The sequence below is a fragment of the Aythya ferina genome (genome assembly GCF_964211825.1).
Source record: "Aythya ferina genome assembly, chromosome: Z".
NCBI classification, from domain to species: domain Eukaryota; kingdom Metazoa; phylum Chordata; class Aves; order Anseriformes; family Anatidae; genus Aythya; species Aythya ferina.
The window spans coordinates 83,842,301-83,858,636 of record NC_140299.1 but is presented as its reverse complement, the minus strand read 5'-3'; the positions used below and the strand labels follow the sequence as shown (position 1 = coordinate 83,858,636).

The 16,336-nt window shown below is 37.1% G+C and overlaps 1 protein-coding gene across 8 annotated transcripts in view; it reads left to right on the top strand.

The window, feature by feature from the left end:
- The window catches only part of MCTP1 (multiple C2 and transmembrane domain containing 1), a gene marked incomplete at both ends in the record, with an annotated part of 313,509 nt that overhangs the window by 75,721 nt on the left and 221,452 nt on the right, over window positions 1–16,336 (top strand). Inside the window, one exon of one of the 8 annotated variants that reach the window (XM_084504203.1) lies at window positions 90–234. The exons of the other annotated variants lie outside the window; for them this stretch is intronic. Coding sequence (XP_084360329.1) covers window positions 187–234 — 48 coding nt within the window. Of the gene's footprint in view, window positions 1–89; window positions 235–16,336 lie in introns of those variants that run through there. 8 annotated transcript variants of the gene reach the window in all.

The following is a 16,336-nucleotide window of genomic DNA, read 5'->3' as shown; positions in this document are numbered from 1 at the left end:
TTTGGTTCTGGTTATGTAAGGCCTGAGAAGCTAGTTTCTAACTTAACAGGGTGATTAGCTTTGAGAACGACTTGCCTAGGTGCACAGCAGGCTTGCCATCTCTTTGCATCTGGAAGATGTTTGTCTGAAGAGCCTGATGGGCAGGGTGGCAGGCCAGAGTGCTTCAGAGTGATCACAAGAGTCAGCATGGATCGTTCTGTAGTCCTGCCAAGAACACGCTCTGAAATCTGGGGGGTAAGTGAAAATTTGTGGAAAATATCTGAAGTATTTGTTTGTTTGTTTGTTTGTTTTTTTCCCCTGATGTTTTTTATTTTCTAATGGTTACACCATGGAGCTTAGAGAATCAGACCACACTCACTTGGTCTTTTTTCATGAGGTGTATATTATAGTGTATGTATTCCTCTCCAGAAAGCACACAGTATCACTAAGCAAGTGTTAGTGGTCTTTTGAAAAGGCATTCCATCTTTCCTGGCATTTCTGAAAAGAATTTACATGTAGCAGTAATAGACTCACACGACACTTTTCGTTGATGCCAGTGTGGCACTTCTGACTGATCTTCCTTGAATGAGCAGACAGCATTTAATCATATAATTTGTATACCCAAGTCAGAAGTACTTTAAAGCAAAAGAATTCTTTCTGTACGGTAGACAGAATAGTTATTTAGAGCAATGGTTAAGTCATTCTGCATTTACAAGTATAAAAACTTGAATTATGAAATACATCAGTCTTTTTTTCTTTTTTTTTTAATTTATTCGTGTGTGTTTTTTTTTGATGTTGAGGTATTGCACCTGTGTTCAGAACCTCACAGAACTGAGCTATAAGACGATGAATTTCATGTTCTTGTAAATGGACGTGTTTACAATTTGTGTTCATAAATCCCTGTAACAAAGGCATGCTGAACTTCAGGGAAAACACACCTTCAGTAAGCACCTAATTACAGCTGCGGTTGTAGGTGAAGCATTCTTATCTTAACAAAACAAAGGAGTGCGGGAAAGAGTAAAGTGAATGTGTAAGCAACGACACTATTGCTTGTGGTGAAGGTGAAACCTTGTGGTGAAGGTGAAACCAATTGGCATAGAGAATGCCTGAGGGTAGTATAGTTTGTAGGACAGAAATGCTGAAATGCCAGACTAGGAGGTACCACATGAATGCAGTCCTTTGTATATGGCTTATAACCATGTTCTCTAACTACATTTAGGAGCTAAGAAGCTACCTGGAAAATGAGGAATGTTTTAGTGTTTAAGAGGATGTGCAGAGCGGTTTGGCCAGAAAAACATTCGAGTAAATTTACGTACTTTTCTGACCACAACAAGTGGGAGAGTGTTCTCCTGTGTCTTCAAGCACAGAAGCATGGGCTCTGAAAACTGGCCATAACTCTGTTTTTACATTCAGAAACACACTCAGTATGCAAGTAATTTTTAAATTTACAAAAATGGGGGTTTGTCGTTAGTCAGCATCTTACTGCCTGTTGGTGTGTATAGGTAGCAGAGTCGAAGGAGAACGATCTGAGCCATGTTGATGTGTGACAGAATGAGCGGTGTTCTACAAATACTGCTTCTTAAAAAGCATTTCAATCTGTGATTTACTGAATAATTTTATACATATTAGTTTAATTGTGCCTTTCATTCTGCATGTTTTACAAAGAAGAGGCAACAAGTTTGATAGTTGAGTTATTTCAGAATAATAACTCAGTTCAAATAACTCTGTTATTTCAAAGCCTTGTTTTGTTGCTGAAGTCCTAACAGATGTGAGGAAACACAGAGCAACATCCTGCAGAATTAGTGGGTTTGTTTGCTTGTTTTATAAAACTAAACAGTTAATAACAGGAACAGGTAAAAACAGAATAAAGATATGCCAGAAAGCTCCATCCTCGGGTGTGACCTATTGTCTTTTGTTCTACTTATGCTGTCCAATTTAGGCCTGATATTTTTGCCAGCACTGGGATTTTTTCTGGCTTGTACAAGGCATGTTTTTGAAGATGTTTGGGAATTCATCATAGAAAAATAAGCTAACTACAGACAATTAGTGCTTTTGAAATGATCTCCTAACTGAGTAGTTCCCTTCTGTGTTTCCCTGCCTGTGAATAGAAGCTACAGGACTTTGGAGACATCCATCTTTTTTTCAGGAGTAGCTTCATCTGCTAGTAGATCCCTTTGTAAGGAATTCTAACAGGAGCCATTTCAGAACATGTTCCTGCAGTGGCCATTGTCTGTTCTCTTCCAGTGTCTAGCACCTGTAAAAATATAATTTGCGAGTTTTGTACAGTTCCTTTGTTAGCCCTAATATTAGAGGATCTCACTGGGATTGCCACAACTGTTTTTGCCAGGTATGGCAACCTGAACAGTTTTCCACACATTTCAGTCCACAGATATTTTTGTAGTTAATCAAAACTTAAAGCAGTCTGTCATACATTTCCTTTCTGCTCGTTAAGAAAATGGAGCTGTGGTACAATACCTTTTAACTCTCAGTTTATGCCACAGCAGTTGCATCCATGCTGTAATTATAAATGAAACTGTAATTGCCTAAATTTTTCTTGAAGCACTCTAATTTCAAAACCAGTCTGTTTTATTTTGTCCTTCCTTCTGAAATGTAAGCAGACTTAAGAGACTTCCCATTGTTTGGCCTGGTGTATACTTATCGTAAGTTAAACAATATAACAAATTCTAAGCATCTGTTTTGATATGTTTCACATTTTCTGGGCAGTAGCTATTCTGCTTTTCAACTTGCATTTAATTAATTTTAAGCCTCTAGAGCAAATGATTGAAAATAACAATCCCAGCCCCTTCCCTGTGTTGCACAACTCATTAAACAGTTACAGTAACTGTTTTTAAATTACTTTTAGTATGTGTGTCAAGCTCACATTAAATCATCTTTAAAATGTGTGTGTGTGTGTAATTAATTTTGTCTTATTTATAAATAAAAGCATCATGTATTCAAAATGAGTGGTATATTAAAAAAAAAAAAAAAAAAAAAAAAGCAGAGGTAATGCACCTCTGTACATTTAAAGGATATTTAACAATTCACATTCTCTCAGGAATAAGGTTTAACCAAATATTTGATAAAGACTCCCCAGACTCATACAACAGACTGCTGTTCCTCTCCAGTCAGTTCCTTTCAGAGACAGTGCAGACTAGTTTCTAAGAACAAGTATGTTTGTTTTTAATATTATATACTTGAAAGCAGAGACTTGGAAAGGTTTATAAATGAATACCCTGATGTAATTCAGTCCTCAAGGAAGAAAAAGTGCCGAAGGAAACTGGACTGGGGACAGTCTTATTCCCTCTGTATAGAAATGTATACAACTAAGCTTAAATGGTTTCAAAGTTCAGCTGTGCTGAGTGCTGGCTGACACATTTCGTTTAGTATATGTTGGTGTTTTGCCTCTAATTGATTCAGTTCTTACTCAGAACTTTTGGATCAGCTGTTTACCAGGTATAATATATTGATATTTTTTCTTCTTTCTTATGACAAATTCTTAAGTCCTTTTGTGGATTTCTGCATCACTGGAAGCTTTCTAAAAAGTTCATAAATTAACTGTATTCTTGCAGCCCATTATTTACATCACAGGTGTTATGTATACATTTCAGCATAGAACAATATGAATCTACAATTAAATACAAGTAGTTTGGATAACATGTTAAAGAACACGTCTATGAGGTGTCAGAATGTAAGTGTGAAAATGTGTCTTTGGCTATTGAGCCTTTTTATTCTTTTATAGAATTCCTATTTTTGGCTTAGCTAGTGAGTATCACTTGAGTTGTAGTATTGCTGCTTGCAAGCTAGCCATCAAGTTACATAGTGCCCTTCACATCCTCCTAGGAAGAGTCTGCCTACCCAGAGGTGACAGCCCATGGCTTCTGCTTTCCCTCTGCAGTGGAGTGCAGAGGAGCAGCAGATGAGAGCTGGCAACAACTTTCTGATGCAGTCTGGGGATGGGTTCAGATGTGCTAAGATGAAGGTGATGGAAGAGCTTAACTTGGACGTGACATTGGTTCCCAGATGCCCTGAGTAGTTATTGTGGTCAAACCTCAAAGCACCTTGCTGGAAAACTTCTCATTCGGGAATGATGAAAAATTGATGATTCCTAGGACCACTAATCGGGTGAACCATTGGGAATGTAGGATAAATGTAGGTTTATTAATATGGTGGTCAAAAACAAGTGCAATTTGTCTTCAAATATTATGCATTAGCATTTAAGGGTTCTCAGTAGATTGAAAAAAGGAGCTGTACTTGTAGCCCTAATGTATAATTTTATTTACTCTTTCATCTGCTGCTGATCCCACTATTAGAAATATATGTAGAGGGGAACCATACTGCTTTGCTGAATTAAAAAATACATATAGGCCTCTGCTTCTACAGGCATCATGTTTCTGTGCATGCTTGTATTTTGTCTGTAAGTCTTGCAGTCATTTCTATGTACATCTGACAGCAGCGATCTCCTCCCTGTTGCTAGCTCTGTCCTGTTTTCATAGTTTACTTGAGCTTCCTTACATATTGAATCTGTTTTGGATCTAATTCTTGATGGGTCCAAATACAAACAGCTCTCAAGAATTTCCTCTTGTTCCCAGATGTCTTGGCTCTCTGACATACTCTCCAAGCTCACACAGAAACTTTCCATGATGGCTAACCTGCCTCTCTCCTTAGAATGTGCAAAAGAATGGTTTGTCCTTATATTGCCATGTGACCTCCCAGCAAACACACATACTAATACAAATATTAAAATGCATAATTACAACAAAAACCTTGTATACTGCCTGAGACATGCAGGAATACATTCCTAAAGCTGGGAGTACTCCCAGGATATGTTTTATTAATTCAGTTTTTATGTTTGTAATTTCTTAGTGTTATTTCAGGCTTGTTTTCTGATGTTTCAAAAAAACCACCCGAAACCAACAAAAAAAAAACATACACACTATTTAGGAGATGCAAAAAATGGGGGATACTGAATAGAAGCCTTTGTGAATTTTTTCAAGTACAGAAATCAACCTGACTAAAGGGGTTGCTTCACCTGCCAGTGCCAATGAACTCTTTCAAAGGGAGATTTCCTATTTATCAGCAGCACTTGTGTTTCAGGAGATTACACCTTTCTGCTTGGGGATAAGAACATAATTAGCTGAAAGGCAGGAGAGCAGCAATTACTGACAGCAGGCCTGCATAAAAGTGATGGGAATAGGAGAAATAGCAGGGCTCGTTACTAATGTTAAAAATATACACAGGCTTCCAGGGATGATTAAAATAAGATGTTGCAGGGCTTAATATGCTAATATTAACATTATTACAGCTTCAAAGTGGGGATACAGACAATTCTTTGGTGTGTCCGCTGTGTGTCTTTGTCACTAAAGGAGACAAGAAAATGCATGTTTGAGCATTTTTGTTAGGAAAAACTTCACACAATTTTATCATATTATATTATTTTCTTAGAAAGTATGATTTTTATAGCACTGTGTACTATTGCTCTCTAATGTTTTATTGTCAGAGTTGCTAAATATTTGTGGGAGCATGTCCTTAATTTACAGTTATTACAGGAAATGCACTGATTTATTTTTTTAATGTAAATCAAGACTTCCAACTTTTCATTGTTCCTTGACAATATTACTGTTACATCAAAACTGTTGTAAAGTTACAGTAGAGCAAAGTGCTAATTAATTTAGTTTATCTTTCTTATACTAAAGATTGAAATAAGCTAGCAAAGGCTGAAACTTTTCTTACAATTTTATAAATATAAAATTGTAGGAAGGAAGTTTTTGCTCCTGTTTCTGTCCTTTCCTGTCTGCTGTAAATGAAGAAAATGTTTGGGGATCTGAGGCTTCTTATTCAGGGGTTTAGGATGAGAATGTGTCTCTTTTAGTATTAATTGCTGGTTACCTGTTACCCAGAAAAGCAGAGTTTTCTCAGAGGAAGAAGCTAATTCAGAAAGAAAGAGAAAAGTATGCATTAGCCTGATTTGTTTCTGCAAATCTATGTAGGGACTGATTGGTCCAAACACATAGATCACGTGTTTCTAATTAGCTTGACTGACTGAGGTGGAGGTTACAGGTTCAGGTTCCTCAAATGCAGGTATTAAGGTCCGAGCCCTGGCTGCTTAGCAAACATCTTTATTGGCAAGGAGGGAGGCAATATTCTCGGCTGCTGCAGGGAGCTGGGTTCCTTGCTTATAGGGTTGCTGGAGCCTTGGATGCCGAATCAGGACAGGCACTGCTGTCCCATACCCCTGGCTCAGGTTTCCAAATTTGTAGGAAGAGTTAAGCAATTGCCCTCCTGCGTTAGCATCTAATGTTAGGTGTATTCCCGCCTAGTTGTCACTTTATGTCAAGTGTCCTGAGGTGCTTAAATTTCTCCTTCTGTTGTGCAGGTGAGACCTGAACTTATGCAAGGCTGTGCATTCCCCAGGCCGCTGAGGGGAAAAAATAGGCATTGCAGTGTTGTTTCAAGATTGACTTTTTTTTTTTTTTTTTTTTTTATGACTCCCTCACTGCTGCTTCCCAGCACTCCCCACCCTGTTCCTTCCAGTACTTCTTTCAAGGAGATGTCAGTCTTTGCAAGGTTTGAGGCTTCTGCTTGTCTTCCTATGCTTTTCTGCAGTAAGCACAAAAAAGACTTGCAAGAGTTTCTAGGGGGGGACAGAGGGACTTACTGCAGGGTATATGCAGTGAGCACAGCTCAGGTCCTAAAATTAGAGGGGGCTTCTCATACTCAGGCTGCTTCTAGTGCAGCCTTGGGAATGAATAAACACATGGAGCAAGAGAAAGCTGTGAGCTTCTGTGTAGTGGTGCCATGCTGCAGTGTGAGCTGCAGGATGGAGGTGGCTCTCCAGATGCTGTTCCTCTGCACGCCAGGCCCTGGTCCAGCCTGCGTCCCAGGCACCACTGTGTCAAAGTCTGGCTGCCATCATCATCGCTGCAGAGTCGTTCCTCATGCTTCTCCCTTTGTTGCTTCGTCGCCTCCAAATAATCCCCGCTGAGCAGAGCTGACTGCTGCGTGCATCGCATCAAGCACAGCAGTTTGCATCCAGGACTGGAGGCAGCTGTGCTGCTGAGGTGGCATTGCTGAGCTCTGTGTGGCATTCCAGAGCTGAAAGGAAAGAAGTGTGTTTTAGGTTAGTTATCAGCTCTAGTTGCTTCATAGTTAGATGATGAACTTCCAGAGCAGCCAGTCTAATGTACTGCAGAGATTATATTTTAGTTACAGTACTGTTGCTTTCATGCAAGGTGAAGTACTCTTAAGATTTTAGTTTTACCATAGTGCTTTTCATAGGACACTAAGATTAATTTAGCAAAATAATTTAGCAAAATCTTATATTCTTCAGTAAAATATTAACTTGTAGGAATTAAGATATTTTATGGAAGACTTTGCCTATGTAGATGCATCCAAAGTTTTCATCTTCAGGTACTGTAGACTTTCATTAATTGAAACCTATTGTTCAAAGGGAAATGAAGATAGAATGAATACTACTGCTCTTCTGATTTTTTGTGTTATAATGTAGAGAGGTATTTGGAGAAGGTGAGTTAAAGGCGAATTATTTTGTAGTCACACAGGAACTTAGCTCATCAGGAAACTTCTGTTCACTGTAGAATAACTTTCAGCTATGGTGCTTGCAAGCATTTTTTCATTTGACTGATTACTGACATTATACATTTAGGGAGGGCATCCAGCATAATGTGTCACTGTTATTCCATTGTTCCCAAACAATGATATTGCTCCAGGAAGGAACAGTGGTTGCAGAACTTATTCACTCAGCTGCAGAAATAACATTTAAATGAGGAGGAAGCTATATTTCTGGTGGACCTATCAGAGGTGGGTTAAAGACCTGTTAAGAGGAAAGCTGACAGTGTGGTTAGAAATACAGAACAGTTTCTTCAGAGTTTATTTTAAGGGAAGTTAAAAACTGGCTCAACAGATACATTTTAGAGTCATAAAATCTGCCCCATGTGTTGAAAGCTGCAATATGCTTTCCTGCCTGGCATGGTTCTCTCCCTCATCAGGCTAAGGACTTGGTAGTTACTGAATAAATTCCATGAATTCTATTCTAGGCCTAGTCCAATTCATAGGAAGAAAGAATGAATTACGATAAACTTCTTTTCAGGTGCTGTTTGACATCTTACTAAACACAGAAGCTGCAAAATTATCGCATTCCCTGAGAGTCTTAGAAATCAATGAGAAATAAGGAGGAGCTGAGATGTGCTAAACCAAAAATGTTTGTTCAGTGTATGAAAAGGACAATGAGCTGTGTTTCTGGAGAGCATGCTCTTTGATGGTATTGGTGATTTACAATGTCTGTCTTCTGGCTGAGCAGCCTGTTCGTCTAGCTGGTGGTTTGTTCTACCTGTGAAAGTTTGAGGCTTTTCCTGCTTTTCCTGGCAAGTTTCTATTCTACTCCTTTTTTTTTTTTTTTTTTTTTTTTTTTTTTTAACATAGTGAATCATTACTCCACTCAGGGAGAGGACAATCTCAAATCTCTAAAAACAAACAAAATATCAATGCAGCTCTGTCCATGCTTATGGTTAGGCAGCCTCAGCATCCTTCTAGATGGTGAGGAAAGGCTGGAGGTGACTTTTGCCCCTAAATGGTGCCTATTACGTGAGCATTAGTCTACTGGGAGAACAACCTACCACCTTCTCTTTCCAACCCACACACAGACACCAATGTGCAGAAACACATTCATCCCCAGAAAAAAATAAAAGCCTTTGCTGTTACGATTATCATTCTTGGTATAACTAAAATATAAAAAAGGGTTGAAAATTCAGACTGCTTTACTAGGGAAGAAGAACGTTTGCTAGCCAACTTAGGCTCAGTACTTTGTTAGATATTCTTCAAGTAGTATTATTTGCTATATGCCATTTATTTATTTTTAATTTAAAGAACCAGTATATTGTATTCCTTGGTGCATCAGGAAAAGTATGCTCTTCAAACATTTATCTGTTGTTGTAGCTCAAAACTTTTCTAACCTGTAGCCCCTTCAGAGCCTTGCTAATGAGGAGAGTGGCATGACTGAAGACTCACGATTCTTTCTGGCCCCAGAGATCAGATAAGCCTGATTTATTTCAGGAATTAAATCATTCATAGAAACCAAAGTAATGGAGTAATGGGCACATATGATTTCTGTTAACACAGATGTTGCAGCATTTTCTAAGAGCTATCAAATGTTACTGCATAATAATGAGTCTCTGCATGGTTATTGGCATTCTTGCTATCTCAGTGCTACTGCCTCATTTAGGTAATGAAGTGTTTGGTGCAGTAGTTGGAATGCAATACTGTGTAAGCATCAAGTATTAGTTTTAAAGATGAAAACCTAATTTGTGGTCATAAATGTTTTACATATTAGGTTGTAAGTTTCAATTTGAGTAAGTCACAGTTATTTATTCTTGAAGTACATAATATGTGAATGCATATATATACATATTTCAAAAGCATATTATTCATTTGTAATTGTGCATTAGGATGACAGTGTGATAAAATATGACATGTTATGCAACTATGTAGCATTATAGTAAGAAAAAATTGAAGGCATGTTAATAATTTCAGTCGCATTCAAAAATGAGTTATATTATCTTTAGATACAAAATCATGTGCTTTATTTCTTTGCTTCTTGTGGTATCGTGACACACTCATGGAAGACAAACTAGGCAGTTTGTAATGAGTTGGGTGCTACTTTTCTGTGTACGCTGTCCTTTGTCCATTGAAAAAAACATGCAATTCTTTGAGAAAATGAGAAACGAAGGTCAGAAAGAGAACAGTGGACAAAGTTAAAGTAGTTAAATACTGACAAGAAGAACATATAGGTCTTTCCTAGTTTTTCACATACTTCCTACAGGTCCATTGTTTCAGAAGCATTCCACCTACAGAACATCACCTTCACAAATCACAGGCTTTCTGTGACAATAAAATAATGCAGTGAAAAATCAGTTACTGATTGCCTATTGGATAATACTGATCAAGAAGTAGATTCAAAAGAATAAATCTGAATGAGCATTTTACTTTTACCCATCCTTGCCCTTGAGATTAACTTTGTATTTTAATGCTTTCAGGTTTTGTTTGTTTTGGTTTGTACTTCTTTTTTAACTATTGATGCTATGTCCTTGAAAATGTTTAAGAAATGGAACTGTCACATATAACATTATAAGATTACATAATATTAGAAGGATAAGAATAATACAAATTTTGTATTCTTTGTATGTGCTGTACTATGTGCTGTATATACTGCATATACTATGTGTTGTATTTTCTCTTTTTAACAAAGCAGATACAACTAAGACCAGGATGTGTGAGAAGCTTTAGATATGGAATAGATGTATCCTGTGGCACAAGGAGAACTGGAAGGTGTTATTTGACAAGAAAAAGGGGCTATTTCTTATTCCATTATTGGATGACTCATTGTATGAATATGCTGTCTATCCTTGTAAATCATGGCATGAAATACTATAGAAGAGCTTCTAGGTGCATCATACTGTTAACAGGCATATCTAGCAGTACTTGTTTACCTGCTCCTTGTTTTTTTCTAGCCAGCTAGCTTCAGCTAACTTTCCTGGTTTTGTATGTTTGTTGTTGTTGTTTTTTAATTTCTTGGTATTACACAATGAATAATGCAACTCTGTTACGCTGTTGGCTATACTAAGCTATTAAGTTTTATTGCAACTACAGATAATTAAATCCAATTCTCTGAAACATTATAAAGTAATTTTCTAGCATAATCAGTGGCATGAGTTACAAAAGTTCTTACTACCAATTTAAAGGCTTATTTCTCTGAGTAGGCAACCTTACCTTGGTTGAAAATTGCAGAAAATGTTTGCATTTCAGTTGATTTGCATTTCATTTGACAGTCTACCAAGTTACTGGAAGGAAGTTTACCATGAATAAAGGATGTCATGAGTAAATAAGGTGTGGAAATTTCATAAATGCAGCTGTAGAACTCTGTTTGGGCCAGGTAGTTGCATTCCAGTATTATAAATTACATCAATGGTAATCATTTACAGCGTGCTCCCAAGAGATACAAACCATGCCATCTACTTTCACAGAAAACATCCTGTAGTCTCCAAAGTAGCATGACTGATGAATGCTTTCCAGCTTACCCCTTCATTTCTATTTTTCCTGGCAAAATCCTCAAATTATATCTCATATTTATCATAATCATAATTTCCTGTATTGTTGTCTTGTTTCATAACATTAGGTTACCTGAAAGTTTCATGTTAACTGTTCCTCAGTTTTCCTGAATTCTGCATTCCTCTGCATAATTTAGATAGTGATTATTAAATTATTGTTTAAATTAATAATTTAATATTAATATAGTTGACACAGTCCTATGTGTAACATCTCATTCATAGGTTATTTCTTGTAGCATAAATATATTTACTAGTTTTACCCATCTTTTTGTCAAACGCATAGCAGTTTAGACATTACAGTCATCATAAGCTTGTCTTCCCTTATTCCTGGATTATTTTTTTTTTTAAATTATAATTTTCTGAAACGTTTCAAACTTCTTGGGAACTGCTTAGGAGGAGGACTGTGTTGCAATTTTGTTAGTGTTTCTATTTGTGTGTGTGTGTTAAAGCACAACGCTGCGTCTTCTGCTGCCAAGAAGGGTGCTTCTTAGTGAAAATTATTCATCTGCCTTGGGTGATGTTTGCAGTATCCACTGTGTGTGCCTGTCCTTTAATGCTAAACAGGATAAATACCGAATGTAGACAAAAAAAAAAGGTATTGAATCTGCTGCTCTTTGCTAACATCAAGGAGAATATTCAGGTGAATGCAGTTTATGAAGAACATAAATATAGGCCTGGAGTTAGCCTGGACTGTAGTTGAAAATAGCAGACTATAAACATGAAAGCTGTGTATGAGAGGAACTGGACTCTCTATTTAGTCAGTGACAAGTTTGGTGCTTAACTGGCTGCAGACGAATTGCTTATGCTTTAGATGAGTTGCATGAAACCTCTGCAACTTGAATAAGGAATTAGCACTTTAGAAATGTAGCTTATTTTCAAAAACATTAAAAAAATTTACATAAAAATTGGCCACTTGCTACCAAGTGATAGATAGAGTAAGGGTGACTGATGTTTTGCTTGAAATTTTAGGGAGGGGAACACAGAACAGCAGTACTCCTAGATTCATTGTATTTGGAAAACAAACAAACAAACAAAAAGCAAAAAACATGTTCTGTATATATGAAAGTGAGACAAAGGTGTGTGCACTGTAGGTGTGCTGGGGTGGTTCTGGTTGTCCTGAAAACTCCACCTTCAGTCGTGTTCAGGGCCACCAGCTTCTCCACGGGTGATGCTGAGGCTGCAGGCAGGGCACTGCCTCACCACAAGACCTTGCCCATGCAGATGCTCTTTGTGCTCATCATGAAACTTGAGAGAACATTGTTGCATGGGATTGATTCAAAACTAACTGGCAAACAATACGTACTGTTAATCCCTCTTCTAGAACAGAACATCTTTCCAGAATGGAGGATACAGTTTAATCCTTTTAAAAGCAGAGTTACTCAGTGAGAACAGAGTGACAAGACAGCATCCCTCCGTAGCTGTCCCATGAGCTATTCCTCTCTTTTGCTGAAACATTTTGCTGCCTGAGACCAGTCACCCTATCTCTTCCTGCCAATTACATCTTTTCCATAATTTTCCAGATTACTTTGGGATGAAACAATATTAATACCTATATTTCTCCAGAAGCTGTTTTCCTGCTGTGATTATATTATTGCTTTCATGTATTGCATACTTTAAATAATTACATTTCTCTGCTGAGTTGTGGCACAAAAGCTTCCGAGTTAGTTGTGTACTTAATTTAAGTGTTGCTTCATAGATTTGGCAATTTCTGTCATGGAGACTAGTCTCCTCTGTCATCTCTTCTATGACATCTAAATGGTTAAAAAATATTTCCAGCTGTCCACGTGTTTTTCCGCTGCAGCCTCTTCTGGAGAAACTGGCTAAAGAGCTACACTCAAAGATGCATTGTAAACCATTTCTTAAGTACTGTTTTATTTGTCAAGAGTGGTTGATTAGAAAAGATTCTAGAGTAGATTACCCATCTAACCTCAAATTCTTCATCTTTCTATTAATTTTTACTATAAATTTTACTGTAAATTTCATTTTACTGTAAATTATCAGACATATTCATCATGAGTTGCCCATGAATTTTGGAAGAGTTTCAAATGCGAATACACTCTCCCATGAGGACTGAATGAGAAAAACACAGGACTTCACTGTGATGAGATCCAGAGTTTAGATTAAGACTTGAGTTAGTTATCCATCTTCACGGTAGGTGTATTTTTGTGCATGTTTTGTGCACTACTCAAGGTTAACTGTCCTGCGATAAAGAGAAGCTGATCATAATACACCGTGCCAGGCAGAGCATCAGTACTGAAAGCCAGTGGCCTTTATGAGCTCTTTCACCTAGCAGTAATGAAAGAAATGGATCTGACTTGATAAAAGATATTTTTCATTTCTAATTCTCTATGTTAATAACAGAGTTTATTAGAAAATTAAATGTGTTATATTGCTTCAGTTGAGGAGGATGCCACTAGATGCTCTTACGGATGACCTTCTTAAAGGCATGTATGGAAAATCATTTTCAAATCTTTCCTTCCCATTGTGAGCAGCCTTTCCTGAGGTCAGTGAGTGACTCCTTTTTATTTTCTGCTTTCTTTATGGGTTTGTCCTGAAAATCTCTGCATGTTATTTGGTTGAATCAGAAGTAGGAGATCTGGAGAGTAAATAATTCAGGTAGGGACATTTGAGGGTGTTCATATGGGGAATGAGGTAGAACAATTGCCTACTTTTAATGGAGGAGAAAAGAAGCGGGTGAATGGCTAATACCCAGGATTCAATTTAACTTCTAACAAGTTTGTGTTGAGATTGGTGGAAAATGAAATTAGGACAGTAAAATGAAGCAGGAAACCTTCATTGGAGAGAAACTTGTTTTGGAGAGTAGGAAAGTGGAAAAAGGTGGTGAGTTTGGATGGAGACAATCTGTGAAAAGCTTGAACAGGAGAGGAGTAGAAGCAGTTGTGGAAGCCCCAGAGGTTGATGTGAGTGAGCCATGTCCCTTTGGGACTTGGACCTTGATAAATAAGTAATTTAGGGAGGGCTTACTTTTCCACAAGAATCTGTTCTGACTGAGCAGTTCTTGTCACACAAGCGAAGAACTGAAAAACTGATGCTCTCTTCTGGGAGATGGGAACTGACGTATAATATCTAATTTTTTTTTATATTTTTTTTTTCCCTTTGCCTTGTGCTTGGAAGAAGGGTGGGTTTTGTTTTGTTTTGTTTGGTGTGTTTGGTTTTCCTGAGTCAGTGGTCCTGTTTAGAAAGCCTGAGGATAAGTTTCAGTCACATACATGGTACTGAATGTGTTTCCTCTGTAGCGGTTCACGGCCTTTTTTTATGTTGCATCAATGAAACAATGAAGAGTATATTCAAAGACAGAGAATGATGGTTTTGAATTAATATGAGAAAGGTGGTCATAGGAAGACATATCTTCCTGGAGCAAATGCCTCTCCTTAAGGCATGTGAGATTACTTAGCAGAAAATGATTCTATGAAATTTGATAAGATGCACATTATTTAATAGTTGTGATTATTTCACAGATATAATAGTGCTGTGGGTTTTCTGTCCCCAGTATTGCAAGTGCTGGTCTTTATGTTCATTTTTCTAGGTGGTAAATGTGTGTTGCGTTTGTATAAATGACAAACAGTAGGTTTTGGAGCGTATGTGAGAATGAGAAAGAAATTAATTGGGTTCCCTTAGACATCAATTCATGTCTGAAAGGTAATTTATGCCCCTTGAAGTCAGTCTTATAAAAAATGCAAGATAAAGCAGCCATCAAGAATAGGTAGGATGAAGGGCGTAGTTGAATCCATAAAGAATTTCCAGTGTGATCTTTCTGAACAGACCGATACAATTATGCACATGGGCTCAAGAATGAGTTTAAGCCCAAATAAAATTTTGGAACTGTCTCTGAAGAACAACACCACATGGAAGCCCTCTCCACTCTCTTATGCCCTCTTCCTGGGAGAGGCTAGCGTTTTCTGTTTAGTCTAAGTAACCTGTTCTGTGTGTGTCTGGAGGCGTTCAGCTGAAAGATGAGTTAAGTTCTGGCCTGCCAGTTACAGTACCCAATGCACCTATTTATCAGTCTTTGCAGTGTTGCTCGCATTTTCTGTCTTCCTCTTATAACTGAACAGCTTTCTTCTTGAGCTTATTCTTGCATTTTGTTGTACATTGGTGAGTCCTAAAGCAATCATTTTGTTCCCAAGGACTGTGTGTAGGTGTGTTGAAATTTCTGTTTGAATCAAAATATTCCAGAATTGTAACCATTGCCATTTAAATATTTATGCAATAAATACCTTAAGTTTCATTCCAGTCCTGAGGTATATCCTGAGGATATACCCCTACTGAAACAAAATGGATGTTTTTGGTGAGTTTTAAGCCAGATATTGAAGAAATGAATATCCTGTTACTGCTGTGCTGTCAGTATTCTTTATCTTCAACTTGAACTTGTCTCTCTGTATGATTCAATTTTTATTCTAACTTGTCCTGTTATGCTGAGTACAAACTGTGCCAGATTGTCAATTTTGTAAGTGAATGCCTAATGAATATAAAACTGTACCTACTCTACCATGTGAATTTGATGGATTAGCAGTATAATTTACAAGGTAAGCTTATTTCTGAAGAAATATATCCTGAATAAATGGGTTAGGGAGATTTCATATTTTTATTATAAGTGTAATTTAATTTGTACTTTTGGAATACTCATCAGTGAATATAAGAGATTTTTCTGACAGTCTTGCTTAAATAAGCCTTAGCCTTTTAACTAAGCTAATTCTTTTTTAAAAACATCTAATATAATAAGAATTCTTAACAGGAAAATTAAACATGACACATCTTTAAAAAGTTGGGGGTTTTCTTAATTCTTGTGATGTGTAGGTTGTTTTTGTTGTCCTTTTCATGTTCAATTGTTGATGTGTATATTGTTGAAGTTGATTAGAAAGGAATGGGCAATAAAGATGGAAGAAATAAATTTTAGAGAAAATTACTCAGTCATTTTCTGTGAGTGCTTCAGATAAGGTCTAAAATCAAATTGCTTATTTTTGAAGGTTTTTTTAGCCACCTGTATCTTCCCAAAAGAAAAGAATTCTGTTTCCTGCAATGTTCTCTTTGTCAAAAATTGCACTAGGGTAGAATAATTAATTTAAAGAACCATAAACTTCAAACGTTCTTTTATTGTTTTAAATGTAGCTGTGATCTCAGCACAGTTTAATGAAACTGTAAAGTTTGTCCATATAAAACTGTAGTAATGCCATCACATTCTGAAATTAAGTTATGGTGAAGTTATTTGAACTTTTGAA